The 16,802-nt window shown below is 38.7% G+C and overlaps 1 protein-coding gene across 6 annotated transcripts in view; it reads right to left on the bottom strand.

Moving 5' to 3' along the window:
- The window catches only part of TMEM131L (transmembrane 131 like), a 67,161-nt gene that overhangs the window by 16,615 nt on the left and 33,744 nt on the right, over positions 1-16,802 (bottom strand). For 3 of the 6 annotated variants that reach the window (XM_048941626.1, XM_048941625.1, XM_048941630.1), the window contains 14 exons: positions 14,013-14,090; positions 12,043-12,196; positions 10,440-10,498; positions 9,969-10,077; positions 8,924-9,029; positions 8,212-8,365; positions 7,418-7,588; positions 7,059-7,128; positions 5,561-5,678; positions 4,654-4,798; positions 4,022-4,131; positions 3,212-3,284; positions 1,015-1,157; positions 278-420 (listed from right to left, as the gene is read on the bottom strand). In XM_048941626.1, the coding sequence (XP_048797583.1) occupies positions 278-420; positions 1,015-1,157; positions 3,212-3,284; positions 4,022-4,131; positions 4,654-4,798; positions 5,561-5,678; positions 7,059-7,128; positions 7,418-7,588; positions 8,212-8,365; positions 8,924-9,029; positions 9,969-10,077; positions 10,440-10,498; positions 12,043-12,196; positions 14,013-14,090 (1,633 nt within the window). The remainder of the gene's footprint in view (positions 1-277; positions 421-1,014; positions 1,158-3,211; positions 3,285-4,021; positions 4,132-4,653; positions 4,799-5,560; positions 5,679-7,058; positions 7,129-7,417; positions 7,589-8,211; positions 8,366-8,923; positions 9,030-9,968; positions 10,078-10,439; positions 10,499-12,042; positions 12,197-14,012; positions 14,091-16,802) is intronic. The other 3 variants (XM_048941631.1, XM_048941628.1, XM_048941629.1) reach the window with 2 other exon arrangements.

Raw genomic sequence — 16,802 nt, 5'->3', positions numbered from 1 at the left:
TCCTTCATGATCAGAAATAAACTATTTTTACTCTCACTCCAAATAAATATTCAGAAGTGACCAACATTTTAATGACTGTTTTGCAGCAGTTTAATTGGAGAACTTGTCTCAAACACTGGCTGAGGCTAGTTACGTCAGAACCTACACCACTCATGATCACTCTTCAGCTTTTTTTTACTTCAATATTCCATTTGTTTAACATTATTGCACCATGTCAATGCCACTTTGAAGTAACGCAGGCAGCTACTAAATCAGAGACTTGCTTCTTCTTACTCACGTCGTCTGCAGTCCATCAGCGTAGCTTCTGGAACCTTGAATCTAAGAGATCCTCCTGCACCTGGCAGTCTTCCCCCTACTTTAAGTAATTCTCTGGCTCCATAGCCTTCTACATTGACCACATCCAGAACAGTCAAGTTGTTTCTGCCACAATATAAAAATCAAGCAATCAGTTGTTAAGACATAAATGAAGTTTGCAAGATCATGGCTTTGCTATCTAGATGCCAACAACAAAGACAATGTGTCAATCACTGGCCACACCTGGATTGTTTTCCCACAAAAACAGGCTATCCCAGAAACCATTCACCATCAGCAAATAAAAAAATGAAGTAACAAGTTTTGTGACCACAGCCACTATCAACAATGCCACCTGTTAAAAAATGATTGCTTTCTTCCATAACCTCTTTCAAATATGGTATTTAAATCCTATCACTAAGCAGTAACATTTAAAGTAGCAAATCCACCCAACATGAGAATGCTATTGATCTGCTGATCAATTGCTTTGGCTATACACACACAGTACACCTTCATACACATTTCCTAACCCAGTGATCCCCAAAAAAGAAAGAAAAGCTGAAGTTCTGCTTTATAATGACCTAAACATAAGGCACAAAGACCTTTCAAGCAGCTTCCATTAAACTGGTTCTGACTGTCAAACTTGGTCCATTTGTCTTCACAATGCAGAAGAATCATTTGCTCACTGATTTGTTTGCTTCTGAAAAGTGAAACCTGGCTTACCTGATCAAAATAATGGATGCCACTCTTTTGTAGTCAACTGGTGTAAAAATTACACCAACTTTCCTGGTTTCCAGTGGTCGTAAATTTAACTGAAGCAGCTCAGAACTGTGTTTCTTGCTGATGAGATCCTCTTGGTGTACATTCTGTTAAACAAAAATGCATTTATTTACTCACAGAAAACATATACCTTAAAAGATATCAATAAAACAAAGCACCACCTCTACTTAGCACAAGATACTTCTGGCAAGGTGTGACAAATGCTAATTAACTTGTTACACTACTAACTTTCAATCTGATAACAAACATCAGATGAGGTTATTTATTTGAGCAAGAGTTCATATTACTGCACTTCCTACAATGAATGTAGTAATTTATTTTTTAAAACAGACTTTATTTGTTCAGATGGTAAAGAAATTACACGGCATCCTTCATATTTAAGGAGTGCTGAAACACTTCACAACACAACTAGAACTGACAGCATACTGAATAAGCTGTGCTCTCCTTGGCACAGAGCTTGCAACTTGATTTAAGTAAGAAACAGATTGTTGGCAAATATGTTAAACATTCTGAGTTACCAGAGACAAGCCAAAGTGAACTCTCTACCACACTAATTGAAGATCAGTTCTACTATACATTCGGTGAGACTGGAAATAGCATAAAAATATATATACTTTCATTTCAATACTGCTCTTTTTTTTTTTTTCCCTTAAAAAAAAAGAAAAGATAATGACAGGGAGATGAGCAGAGAGAGAGAACTACACTGAAACTTTCAATTCCAGAACTGCGGATCTCCTCTTAGGAAAGCAAGATGAGAAACAAAAAAAACACCATAAACTGTACAAAATGGGCTCTTTCTTGGTTTTAAAATTCATAGCTGAAACCTTAGTAGCTTTTCTGATCTCTTCTAGTCCAAAATGTTTTTATTCTTAGTCTATTCAATGAAAAAAAAAAGAACATTAAAAAAGTTTCAGAGCCTGTAGTTAACAGTTAATATTCTTTAGAAGTAAAACACATACGACGTTGTCAAATTTCACCCTGTAACTCCACATACAGATGTGCTTGCACTCAAAAGTAAGCCTAACTATTCATCACATGTGTATTTAAAGTGATTGGGAAAATGAGAACATGTTAAAAAATATGACTATTAACAACTAGTTGGCTAACAACAAGACAAGCTCCATCTTGTATTCATACATACCTAGTGACTTGGTACTCCCATAGCTTCTTAAGTCCCTATGTGAAATACAGGCAACACATACACTAACATAGAGGTTTTAACACTATTTTGCAGCTAATTGTTGCCAAAAAACAAAGGTCAGTTTTGATTAGTGCAGCAAACAGACTCTTTTTGCTTTTAAAAGCTAGGAATCTTTTGTTGCATTTACATAGAGCATTAAAGAGACAGCTGCAGCGTGCACAGAAAGTAAGGAGCATATGTCAGTTCCAGACTTTTGCACAAACTAGAATCGTAGAATGGCTTGAATTGGAAGGGACCTCGAGGATCATCCAATTGCAATCTCTCTGCCACAGGCAGGGCTGCCAGCTGCTAGATCAAATACTAGATCAGATTGCCCTATACTAAACATGAGAATAAACTCTTAGTGGTATCCTGGACAATGCTCTGGTAGTCAGACTATGCCAGCATCCTCGGCAGCACATCATCTAGCTGCTATCCATGACAGAAGACCTTGGGGCACAATCACAGACCAGCACTGGCATGCAGTACAGTTAAGCATCGCTATGTTTGTGTTAAAAATGAGGTAATGGGAACCACAGACAGCTATGACTTTCCAACCTCAACCTGAAGTTGCAAAGAGACTGAGATGAAGCACAGAAATGTAGCTTCCCCCATCCTTGAGCTATTGGACAGTATTTCCTTCTATTGAAAAGATTATCTGCTATCTTCTGATGTCACCAACACAAAAAGCCTTGTACTACTTGGTCAACCTGGGGCTAAACTGAAGTCTCAAGACAGAAAGCAAACTGCGGCCTTTTCAACACATGCATGCACAGGTTCTCCCAGCTGTCTTCAATTTGGAGAACAGACTCAAATTCTGGAAAGAAACTGACTGCAAAAACACAAGCTTGACAGAGTACTGAGAAAGCACACTTACATTCTTTTAAGTAGTACTTGGTAACAATCAGATGTAATGCAACTAGTGTGTCAGATCACTTCTAGTGAAATTAAACATCTTACCCTGTGAGAATATTCATCCATGAGCTTGAACTCAGTAGTGGTGAAATTAATAGCTTGAATATTTATGCCAAACCTAAATAAACCAAAACAAAAGATTAAGCATTTCAAACCTACTCTGTCAGAACTACACTGACTTATTCTCACAGGTTGAGCATTTGTCCTGAAAAAAAATATTTTTACAACTGCACTTCAGGAGATGTGAAATACTGTGGAAATGTAGATCTGCATTTTCTAACAAAATATTTATGTGTATATCTATATACATACACACACGTGTGTGTATACATACATATATATGTAAATAAACACACAAATAAATGATGTTAGGGAAGCAGCTACATAGAGACTGGGGCTTCATATAAGGGCTTCTACAAAAAGATAAAAACATCCTTTATTAGTTTAGGTTCGGTTTCTTTTCACCGACCACAGTCTATAGACCACATGCTTCTCAACCAGCTTTGCTGGGAGCTGCACATTCCCACATGTGGGAGTTGCTTTCCTCACCTGGGCAGCCAGCACAAAACTGCACTAAGCAGTTTTAAGATCAATTATTGTTTGTGGCTGGCAGACAAATTTGCTGAAAACATGCTCAGTTTGGCACTGACTGTGTAATGCACACAATCAACGAAAAGAGCCAAACAGGGAGATGCTCTGAACCTGTCTGATGACTGTACCTTACAAAAAGAAGAAGAAAATGATCCCCATATAGCTTATGCTTCGAGAAACATAAACAAATAATAAGCAGCAATCATAAAGCAAATACAATTTTGAAAAGAAAAAACAGTATTCTGAGACAGTTATACTAATTACCATTTGCTGAGCAGACTCAGTGAAGCTTGGGGATCAGGGTAGTAAGAGAGCGGCAGAAGCTGCAGTGCAACTGGAAAGGATGAAGGATTTCTCAGTATGAAATACTTTACCTAAAAAGTAGGGATGGAGAAAGTTAAAAACTACATATCTGATAATAAGTCAGTGTTACTAATATGAGCTGAATTTTCCAGGGACTTCCACTTGGCTTTAGTCCTAATATATCCATGTGTGTATAAAACTGCATGGGATAGGACATCTTCACAATGTCTTCAACTGCAGAAACAGTGCACAGTGCACCTATATGTGCAAAGATATAGATTTCCTCCCCCTTTAAAATAACCCTCTCATTTGGATTCTGATGTGAGAACTTCAACATTTCTTCGTAATTGTTAACATCAATAGTTACACTCCTCTCCTTGTATTAAAATGTTACACGTAAGTAGCTCAAGAACTTATCAGAAAACCAAAGGGATAAACAAACGTGGTGTCCTACAGTAGACTTGCATGAAGAATTCAAAACACCAGCCTACAAGCAGTTTGAAAATGCTGAGCATCACCAAGCATTAACTGCAGGCCTCATTCTTTACGGAAGCAAACATTCATCAGCTGAGAACAAGGACAACCATTCTCACCACGCTACTTTTAACTGCTGTGGCATTGAAGCTGAGCGTAAGGCTGGGCTCTGCAGTCAACCGCGGCAAGAAAAAGGCAAACGACACCTCCTCTTCAGGCTGCTTCTGGTGAATCAAGCGAGTTGATCCTGGAATGCTTCTCCTGCTTTATTGGTAAAAATCAAAAAAGATTTGGTTGTTTTGTTGTTTGTTTGTTTTTCCTTCCACCCTCCACCTCTTGCTCGTTCTATTTATTTTTCAACAAAAAACCAGAAGATGGTAATTAACCAGGACTTCTACTAATCTTCCCTTCAAAAGCGTTCTTCACAAAATAAAGCCAATCAACCTGTAAACCTAGTCACAGTCAGTGCAACTTATGTGTTCTTCCGTCTCCTCTTTTCCATCTGCAACACAGTGACTAGCTTTCACAGCCCTGCCTCTCTATTCCAGAAAGGTGCCGATATCACTGATGCACTGTCTCTACATGAATTACTCACAGCAACTGCTTCCTTCAACCTGTAGCATCTATTAGGCTGAGGACTAAAGGCCTGGAAAGCTGTACAAAGCTCCTAATCCTGAGAATGCTGCTATGGGACCCGCTGACAAAAGATTTGTACAGCTCCGTCACTGGTGAGGTAAAATGTGCTTTGACTGCTTTAAACTGAGTAGCTACGGAGGAGCTCACAACCAAAACATTAGTTACATTCTAAAATTCAGGCATCTGAAATGTTTACTATCACTGACAGTGCCTTGGAACAGATACTAGGAATGTTTGGGATGCTCTGAAACTCCAGAGGCTTCTAGACAACTAATTTGGGTATAGCAAGGTCTAAAACATTTCTTTCAATTAGGAATGCTTCAGGATATAAATATTTTCTTACATCATTTTACTGGTTTGAATTAAGCAACGCAAAGATTCTGTACCAACCTGCAGGCTTCCCCGCATCTTATTTTTTGCCATCTTTCATAAAGCTCACTTGCCAGCTCAGAATCCACATCCCAGGCTGAACGATCCAGAGAGAGACTCCTCTGCCAAAGCAGATTTGCTAAAACGATAACAGGTTTTTCATGTTTTTTCATACTGTTGCTGTTTCTAACAGTTGCTACTGAAAAGCCATTATAGTACCAGCAGTCCTTACACAGAACTCTACAAAAGAAAACCAAACCAGCTTAGTCTGAAAGTACAAAATGTAAGTTACTGCACAGCCCTCAGTGTTTAAAATAACCAATTGAGACTGATGACAAATTGAATAAATCAACTACAGGTTGTTCAGGTCAGTATTTTCAGGCATGTGCATTAGACTTTTCTATTTTAAATGTACGAGTATCCTAAATTATGAAGTAGAATACCCCTAGAAAAGATCTGATTACGTGTGTTATTAGAATGGAAAGTAAGAAAGCATTGAGTACTTATATCAGCAATATTCTTTTACTCAATTTTATTTTAAAATATCTTTTGCTTTTCCAAAATGTGCCTATGTATCAGTAATTCCTCAAGCCACATACTTGTCACCTCAAATCTCCTTTTAATCTTTGCCCCTCTTCAAAACCTCATACAAAAAATTTTAAGAAAGATCACCTTGGAGATACGTTCAGAAGGACACAAACATTTAAATCCTGTGGTACCCAGCTTTTTAGTGAAATTCCTTCTTAAGAAGAAATGAAAAAAACTTAAAATGCACTACTCTGAATCAGCCTTCATCAAATTACACGTTCTTCAAGCAGAACCATGTCCATATGTCATCTAACATTGTGTTTCCTAAACGCCAAGTCGGTACTTAAAACACTGCAACGCTGGGAGCTATCCTGAGATTCCTCAGTTGCAGAGAGAAAAGCATCATTACTTTGTTTTACAGAACACAGCTTTTGGTATTCTTTTCTAAGGCTGATAATTGGTCTTTTGCAGGAACCTATGAAATTATTGCCATGAGAAGCACAGAGTAAGCATTCAAATTTAACTCTGGCTAAAGGCACGCTATTGGTCGACATGGTTGTTTTTTGTCTGTTTGCTTTTTCAGCACAGGATTTCCAGGATCTGGGTCCAGATGAAACACATTTTCTAAACTCTCCTTGAGCTTAGTTGGACAGCTTAATCATTGTACCTGATCACCTCTGAAGGTTGTGACAAGAAGAAAGCAAGGAGCAACACACCTCCATTAAGAACTTACAGGACAGTCTTAAATATTGTTAAGTCCAAAACCGTGTTATAACAGGACAATAGTTTAAGTGCTATGGAATTAGAGATCTGAAATACTGCAGAGTATACTCACAACAGATTACTTAGAGCCAACTATACAGGTGATAGTCTCAGAAAAGCATATGTTTTTTAAGAATACAGGACTTGTATTAACAATCTCAATATTCTCAACATAAGGCCTGCTACAAAATTACCACTGCACGCTTAAAAAAAGTCAAGACAAGCCTACCTGAATCAGACTTTCCTAGGTAACACTGAATATCACAATGGGCAATGGCTTCAAAATGAAGGTCTGCCTGCTGGAGAAACAAACCAAAATAACCCACTGACCATATGACAAGCAAACAAACCAAAAAAAAACAGGAGAAATTTGTTTCCTAGTGCATAATTTGAACGAGACAAGGAAGAGAATTCAGGTTGCCCAGAGAAATGTAATTCCATCACTATTTAATACTGAGGGTTTAACTTCCCAGGTACAGAATTTGTTTTTCTTTCAGGACTAACAGGCAAATTTCTGACTAAAGAAGCAGGCTGTTACAGTTTGATCTGCAGCACCTAATGATCATTCAGCACAACTGAATACCATACCTTGGACACAGTTGAAAATATCTGCAGAGGTATTTCAATCACCACTCCCACACTGGTGGCCAAACAAATACTAGAAAGCACATTTGTTACATTGTTTTTCACATCAAGTTTCAAAGAAAATACATTCCAACAGCCTGGAGATAGGGTCAAAGGCTCAGCAAAGTTCAGAATCTAGAAGGAAGCAAAAGACACTTGAATTAAAACTGGAACAGTATTTTAGAGCAAGCAGTGCCTTTGTGTTTTTGCTGTTAATACACATGTGCCCATCAGTGATTCATACAGCGCGCACACAAGAGTCTCCTATCTAAATATACAAATGCCCAATTAGATTATAGCATACACTGCGTGCTTATTCATAAATCTGTTTTGTCTGGATTGAGTCAAGCCATTGCACGAGTGAATTACTGATTTTGACTTCTAAACTTCAATGCTCATCTATGTACTCAAGATTTCCACTGCAGCCAATGAAGAAATGCTTAGTCCTATAGAGCACAAACAACAATAATTCTGAGAACAGAGCAGTGGTCTATAATTTGATGCATCTGTAGTTGCAACTGAAATTAAAAAACAGTTGCTAACGAACAAAACAAAAGTGACTTGGACAGTGAATAATATCTGCTGAGAGCCTGGGCTTTTCAGGACCTAAGTTACAGGCACAGAGCTACTTTTACTTTTAACCAATTTCAATTAGCATTGAGAACACAGAGTCTTTCAAAAGAATGTATTCTGTATGTCAGAGGACCAAATTCTCAAATCAAGGACAAAGCACTGCATGAAGCTGAAATAAAACCCACCTTTAAGATGTTCTTTGTTTCTCCAGATATGTAGACGTCATTCAGTTCAATGCTGAATTCAAAGTTGTTTGTAAACCATACGGACCAAAATCCTGAAATATTATGGTGTGGTTCAATATGAAACATTGTTGCAGAAGGATCGATATCAAAATACCTGCAAGTAAGTACAGAATAAAAATAAATACAACTGCAATTGTCCCTGAACACAATCATTCCACACAACAACTTCACTATTCTTGAACAGTGGCTGTCTTAAGGTTTTAAGGATAAAGCAGCTTCCATTAGAATACCTACATATGTCATAATACATCACCCACTGCTTTGTTTATCACAAAGGTAAGCTGGGGTGAAATTGGCAAAAGAGAACTGAAGAGTTTCCTGATTTTTCTATCACTATTCTGCTTCTGCATTGGAAGAACAAGGACAGTGCAAATATTATCACAGACTCCAAGCAATGCTTATGTGATATAAGCTTTTAAGGCATTTTTTCTAAATGCCTCTTGAAACTATACCTCTAAAAAATACAAGACTTACTATTTGAAAGTCACAGTTCCATTTTGGCAAATGATACAGCAACAACAGGAAAAAGCATCTTCGCTGTCCTTAGAACTCACCGCATGACAAAGCAAACTCACTTTGTGTCTAAAAGTAGTCTACAATATTTGTGTAATATCAACAAACACTGACAAACAACAATCCACTCTTAACTTACCCTTCCATCACAGGACAGGAAAGGCAGGCTTGTAGTGCTGTAGTGCCCTCCACTATGCTGTTCCTCTTGTCATTAGAGTAAGGTCTTGCATCATCACAGAACGCAGCTGGGTAAAGAACAGACACACAAGAGAAAACACCATCAGCCAGCAGAATAAATGCACATCTGCAATGGTTTTCACACGAGGACTTCAAAGAACACTACAAAGGGGAACATTCACTTGTCACGCAGGTGAAAAAAGAAACCAAGTGGTTATGTTCTAATTCTCAGAGGATCGAAACATCAATTTAAGAATTTAAAGTGCCCAACACTTTCAAAAAGCACACAACAAGGCTGCTAAGAGTAACCTGACCTATCTTAACTATGCGGCACCAGCAGAGCATTCTCATTCATCGTAACACACTGCCTCCTTTCAGCAAAAGCCTTCTGAAAATAAAAACAATCACTTAATGCAGTCCCTTATTTCTCCTTACCTGACTTTATTTGATTAGGAAAAACAAGGGCCCATGTCGTTATGAGAACAGCCTGTTTCAGTAACACAGTAAGTTTACGTACTGCAGTCTAGTGGTCAGAACAAGAAACAGGCTGCAGTCAGAAATGTCTCTGTTCTAATCTTTGTCCTTCCACAACATGCCTAGTCTCAGGCAAAAGCCTCTTTAATGACCTTGCCAAGAAATGTCATAGAAAATGACCACACAAACACAACAGTCTTTCAGAAAATACACTGGAAACAGAAAATAGCCACCAACTATAAAAGGATGCTAAAAAAAAAAGCAGTCAATAATTACGCTTATTTTAAAATCGGCCAATAATTTCAGTGAATGTTTTCTTCCCCTTTTTGAAAACTATATATTGCTTACAGAGTCTTAAATCAGCACAAAAATCAGCATATATACACAGAATGGTGGAAATGATTAGCAAAATGAATTTATGCACCTCAAAAAATTGTTAAGATTTTTCTCAAAGTCTACCTGCTAAAAAAAACCTACTGTTTTTTATAATCAAACCCTACCTCATCATTACTATAAATATATGCATACTGTACCTTTACAAGAAATAGAAGCAACTTTTGTAAAGTTCGTTGATGATGAAGACAGCAGTACTGGCTCAAATTTCACAGGTGTCCTGTTTTTTTGCGCCAACTGCCTTATTTCCTGCATGAGAACAAAACACAATGACCCCTGCAGCACTACTATGATTATTATTGTACCTCCAGTGTCAGCTTATCTTCTTGTCGCATTTCCAAGCCATTATGTGCAATTTTCTCAAAACTTCTAAGTCAGAGCCTTCTGATTTTTATTCAAGTTAATCACACTTATGTCTTTAACACAAAAAATGCATCACCAAACCAAATGTAGATCCTCTAAGGTGTCTGCTAGATGCCCGGGCGTAATTTAGAAATATAGAAATGTGATATTTGCCACCAACAAGATCAATCTGCCATTATGCCAGTTGTCCAATTCTCAAGTCAAATTTGACACTCTTTAACATAGAACCAGCTGAAGCCTATAATTACCTGTATATGCACACGGTTGTTTCCAGAATGCAAGACGTACACATCCACCATGAAATCACCTGCTCAAAAGAATGAACACTAAGGTCAGCTCACCAGGGACTGAAGCACTCATGCTGAAGACACTCACATTATAAGCAGTCCTCATTTAAATTTAAAAAGCATTCCATGCAACAGCTGTCCCTGCAAAGCCACATGCAGCACTTAACACTTTTTGGGCTTAAAACAGGAACAGTCCTATCATCTGGCAATTTGCTACCCAGAGCAACAGCAGATGGATATAACCCAGCTTTCACCAGCCAGTAGGTTGGAATGGAAGTATTGGTAACCACCCCTGCCCCTGCTAAAGCTCTGTTCCCAGCCACAGGATGCTACAAAGACTTGGAGAAGGCCACAAGACAGCACAAGACATAGCTATTTTGCCAGGGTGGTCCTAAATCTTCCATGAAAGGAGGACTGAGTTCTTGCTTTTGCTTATACTTAAAGTACATAAGTAGACACAGCCTAACACAAAAGGACAATACTGTGCCATTCTCTTGATTTACAGTAAAAAAATCAGCACTGATGGAAAAAAATTTGGATTTTCCCACTGACATCAAGTCCAAGGGATTATATAACCAAACTCCAATTCAATGAGCATTTATAAATGTGCTGTGTTTAATAGAGAATAGCCTTATAAACACACCCCGCTACTTTAACTGTCAGAAGTACTAACAGCAAACACCCTTGACATGACAGATGTGAAAATCCTCTGCCAGCACCAGAATAAACATACTTCCACAATTCAACATAAAGTACCAGCATCCCATAAGCAGGGAAAATAGGCTTACAGTGGGTTTCTGGGTATCAGTTCCGTGTAAATATCACATCACAGAATAGGTACAGGAAGAATAGCATATACTGTGATCAGACCCCGATCAGAACTTCTCAAAAGACAAAAAGATCATATTCTTTTCACCTGTTTCCACTACTGTGTTAAAAAAATATTATTGTAATCTAGATTCTTAGGCAGTTCTGTCGTCTTCAACCAGAAAGTAGAACTGGCAGAAATGTCTAAGAAGGGCTACCCAAACAGACCTCAAAGCTCTACAAATACTTGAAAACCTTTCATTTACAAGATTTGTTCATCCAATAAACACAGCAGAAAGAACTGTGAGGAGTTGATTGTTTTGCTTGTGGAATTTTTGCTTGAAGGAACAAACAACGCACACATCATCCCACTTTCCACAACAGACACTATTCTCAGTAGTGTACAAACCATTCTGCTTTCGTAGGCCTACTATTGTTAATTTAGTTACAGGGAAATTAGAAACAGTTGAAGAAATCAAATAACCACAATATCTTTTCACACTGCTCAAGCAGATGTAAAAGCATGGGGAAAGTATGAATGAAACTGGCAAAGTTTAAAGTCTGTACCCTTACAAAGAGGGTTGTGCTTTGAGTAACTCTGCCCTAAGCAAGGGCTGCTAATGCTGTGTTTAGCTAATTTTCTTTTCCTTATCTGCAAAAGTCAGACTGTCACTAAAATCAATTCAATTTAGCACATCAGATCATAATACACATAAAATCTACTGTATCACAACTAACAGTCACATTTAGGACTTACCTGAGGTCTTCGTTTTTTCCATTGCTACATAAACTACAAAAAGATTCTCCAGTAAGTATTGTCTTTGCTCCACAAAATCTTGTTGGGCATTTTCCATTCTTACCGTTAAGCTCATTTCTAGCAGCATTGGATCATCGGACATAGAACAGCAACTCTAGAGTAAGACAAGGGGATACAGTGCGTGTGGGGGGGGGGGAAGGAACACAGCCGTTCATTATGGTACAGTATTTTGAGAAGTCAATCGAAGACATCATCTAACAGACATGATCTTCAGCACAGAAATGCTGATAAGCAGGAGAAATTAGGACCTATGCTAAAATTCTCAGCAGAAACCGACAACAGTGCAGATGCAGACAGCACAGTGAAAACAGACGAAAAACAACCAAAAAACAACATAAAACCTTGAAAGAATGCAAGTTTATGGACTGTCTTAGTCAGTCTCACCTCAGGGACTGCAAAACAGTTTCCTTTGTTAAATCCTCTGACTTCAATAAAATGTGCCATAAACAGACTGATGCATGTGTCTTAATGGAAGGAAGACAGTTCATGTTCACTGGCCTGTTTATAGTTAATTTTTCCAAATCCTGTGTTTTTTGTCTCCATTTCTCACTGAAGTAATTTTAGAAAAACAAACACATGTACAATTCTTAATAGCAAACTGCCATCTGGCTAGAATACTTCAGATAAATATAAATTGGTTCTTATCCCCTTTTCTAAGCAGCGGCTGCCATTAAGACAGCTGAGTATGAGTAACTACAAAGACACAGACACCATTTTGCAAAATACTAAAGGCAACAAGCAAAACAAAACTAGACAATGAACAGAGAGTAACATAAATCTGTCCTGCATCGCACCATGGAGCTCACTATGCTCAGGCTCTGTTGCTGTACTGCAAGGAGGAGGTGTAAGAGAAAACCTCAACATGAGGCATGTGAAGTGCTCTAGTGAAAGATAGCAAAATGTCTTCAGTTAACCTGAAATCTCACTCTGAGGTGTAACATGAGAGAAGACTCTCCAGATATCAGCTCCCTCCCATAGCATCACAGAAATCCCCAGTGCTTGCAGTAGCTGCCAGATGCACAGAGGAAGCCACAGGTGATGTGTCCTTGGATAGCTGCTATCAGAGTGGGCAGCTGTGTTGCGTGAAATCTCAAACTTCCAAATGCATCTCAAACTTAGCCTCATTTACCACACAATGCACAGGTGAAACACAGGAATAAAACAATACAGAATAGTACAGAATCACTGTGACGCATACTGTGCAGAAAAAACGGCTACAGACTCTTGACCTAGTCACACCCCGTGAAGGAAAGGTGCTGCAGACCACAGCTCCAGCCTATATATTTGAACAAATCAGCTAGTCAAGCACCAGCATCACTGAAAACTTATGTATTTATTTACTATGTCAACCTTTGAAGATGAAGAGGAAGGTGAGATTCTGCTGGCACTGCCTATAATAGGAAGTCTAGTGCCCTCAGTAATCAGAGATTGGGAGGGGGCTTTTCTGTGAAGAGCCTGATCCCTCCTCAGCTCTGCCACACATCAAAGCCCCATTTAAAGTACTCTGAGAACACAACTCAGACAATCCATATTTTGGACACTCATTTCATTGCTCTTATGTCAGCATGAATGTGAAATTTGTGCAACTGTTTATTGAGAAAGGAAATTCACTTTCGTACTCTAAGTAACATGACATGCATTAAAACACCAAGGCAGCTGGGGGTTTTGGAGGGAAGGAGAGGTGTTTTCTTTTACCATCTCCCCTTGTAATGGTGACAGCATGATGGGTGTAACGCTTCACTCATAACATGGGATACAGTTCTACAGAAGCCCAAAGTAACAATTTGCTTTAAACTGAATCATCTGAAACTGCATTGCTGCTACAACTTCTAAAATTCTGGAAAGTATTCTTCTAAACTTGGCTTAAAATAAGAAAGCTTAAATAGGTAGAACACAATAATAAAACATACCTTAACTTTTTGATATGCATCACTAGGTAAACTGCATTCAAGGTGAACATGTAAGAAGCTGGTATTCATCGTTTCTGCCTGTAAAAGAAAGTGAAAAGCACCTCAAGCAGGTTGTTTTGAAAGATGTTATACAAATCTGGCTCACATAGCACAATTTACAAAGATAAAGACTGCCTCTACATATGCATCACACAGCAATGAAAGGATGTTTTTAAAAATGAATATTCTGTACAGTAGATCCAACTCCAATTCACTAGAAAGGAATTAGAAAGATTGTAATTATCAAGCTATTATTATACGTGATTATTAAAATATCTGTACAGCATCAATACAAGCAATCCGTACAAACTTTGATAAGACAACAAAATACACTCAACAGAGCCTTTTTGGCATAATGCAAATGCTTATTTTCCTATTTTCTGTATATTTGCTTTGCTGATTGTACACTGAAATGCAGTTGCTAAGCCAAGAATGCAATGCTGCACTCCCACAGTCTGATACGTAGGCTTTGTGAACAAATGGACAGACAGAAAGTACATGCTTTACCTTTTTGTTGAATGGGAAAGATAAAAAAAAAAAGGGGAATTGAGCATGCCAGCTTGAAAAACACTCTTAAGCACCGACAAAGCCAAGCACAGTTCATGAAAACCATTCGGAAATCTGGATTGTCAACTTAATTGCACATACTGCTCAGCCAGTACGCTGATGTCAATTCTAAATAATAATTTAAAAAAACTATGAGAGTTCTGTCACTACGAGTAACATAATCACAGCAATGTTATGTGATGACTTTGAGACTGACGTGGAACCCCACTCAGTCTCTTTTCATACATAACATCATCTGAATGCGGCATGTGAAGATTCAAGTTTCTGAAGGTGTCAGTGCAACTTTCTTTTGAAGAATTTAAATCACTTGATGCTAAGAAGCAGGACTATGAATAACCAGTTTTATAGTATTCAAAGCCCTGCTTCATTTCTCCATGGGACAGAGCAAAGGGAGCAGGGTGCACCTGAGTATCATTTATACCACAGGGAACAGTTTCAGAGAAGCACAGCCAAAAGGACAGCACATATTCTGCAGCCCTAATTCAAGTGGATTTCATACCAGTGACCCAGGCTCCACACAAGAGGGCGATCCAACCCCTGTAAAGATTGTCAGTAGCACCAAAACACAGGCTCATGCCAGGCTGCATCAACCCCAAGGAGCCGTTTCTTTTTGAGAACTCTCTTGTCCTCATCAGTTTTGAAAGCAGGAAAAAAAACTGACTCTAAAGCATGTACCACTTAGTAACCTCTCACAGCCAAACCTACTAACTGGAGTTCTAATGAGGCAGTCCAACTATACCAAGAGCAACTTCTGGGGTGAGTTTACTGGTTGAATAAACCTTGTTACTTAAGCTTCCCTTCTCAATGGTCCTTGAGAAAACACTATCACCTCCAAGGCCCTAAATAACGAGGCATTAGCACTTGCTTAATGTAACTGCCGAACTGCAGACACTTGCATTCCTTATTCTGCCCCAAATAAGCCATCAGGCAAGGCCCTATACAAGATTTTCACAATAATTTCAGAAATATTCTTGCATTAATTGCAAATATTAAACTACGCCCCAAAACAGGCAACCAGAATAGAGACTATCCAGAAGCTGGATAAACAAAGATGACCTATATGTGCATCACCATCTGTCAAGTCTTAGCAGTCACCACTTGCTGCTGAATGGCCACGTGGGCACACTATGAATTCAGTGTTGGATACAGCTCCTCTTTTGACTCAACCAGAGCACACATTATCAATCCCCTAGATGTAACTTTGTTAGCAATAAGAGAAAGAGGGTGAAATTCGACAGCAGAAAAGGCAACTTTGTCATTCTTTTCCATTTTAGACCTGGGTAAGAACATGGGAAAATGACAGAAGTACCCTTTCAGATTTGAGGACAATTGATCAGTACAAACTCAATGCAGCATGGAAGCTCATCGTCCCCAAAAAGCAGACACAAACCTGTCACACACCACTGCAGAAGTTACAAGTTCACCAACAATCTGCAGGGACACATCATGCTTACAACAGTTAGGCTCTGAAGAATCAAAAAAAGAAAAGCTTCACCCATATCCTTACACACAATTCTGGCCACTCACCTACAAGAGGAGTTGCTACAAATTGGAAAAGCTGCAGAAAAGGGTGGCCAGCTTGGCTAAGAAATGACCAGCACACCACAGGGAAGGATGCCAGAGCATGGATTGCTCAGCATGGCAAAGGAAAAGTTGAAAGATGTGATGCTGCCTAAAAAAAAACCTCTGGATTTAAGTGCCAGAAGCAGGAGGAATTATCAAAATCAAATGTGCATCACAACAAACAAATACAAATTGGCTACAAAGAAATTCAGACTGGAAGTCAGATGTAGGTTCCAGACCTTACAGGAGTGTGAAAAGGTGCAGACAGGAAGAGAGATGCACCAATACAGCCCTCACTGAGCCTTCTCACAGGTTGCCAAGTGGCATCAGTAGGCATAAGAGGCAAGGGTATCTTTAGCAGACCCAAATGAAGCTTATGCTATCCTGAACATGTAAGCACAAGTAACATTAGCAGTGTATTTTACTCAGATAAAAGAGAACAGAGGTAAGCAAGCATGCAGTTCTGTAGGTATGACTGATTTGCCTTAAATGTTTTTTTCACTCAGATCTCCATGGTTTAGTATTCATGTATCCTTACGTTTGCATGTCCATATTCACTCAAATCTCACAGGCCTCTTCCCCACACAACTTGCAATCCTAAAAGAGCTGGACAAAAAGGAA

The sequence above is a fragment of the Lagopus muta genome, chromosome 4, assembly GCF_023343835.1.
Source record: "Lagopus muta isolate bLagMut1 chromosome 4, bLagMut1 primary, whole genome shotgun sequence".
In the NCBI taxonomy this organism is placed as follows: domain Eukaryota; kingdom Metazoa; phylum Chordata; class Aves; order Galliformes; family Phasianidae; genus Lagopus; species Lagopus muta.
This window is presented reverse-complemented; position numbering and strand designations above follow the sequence as displayed.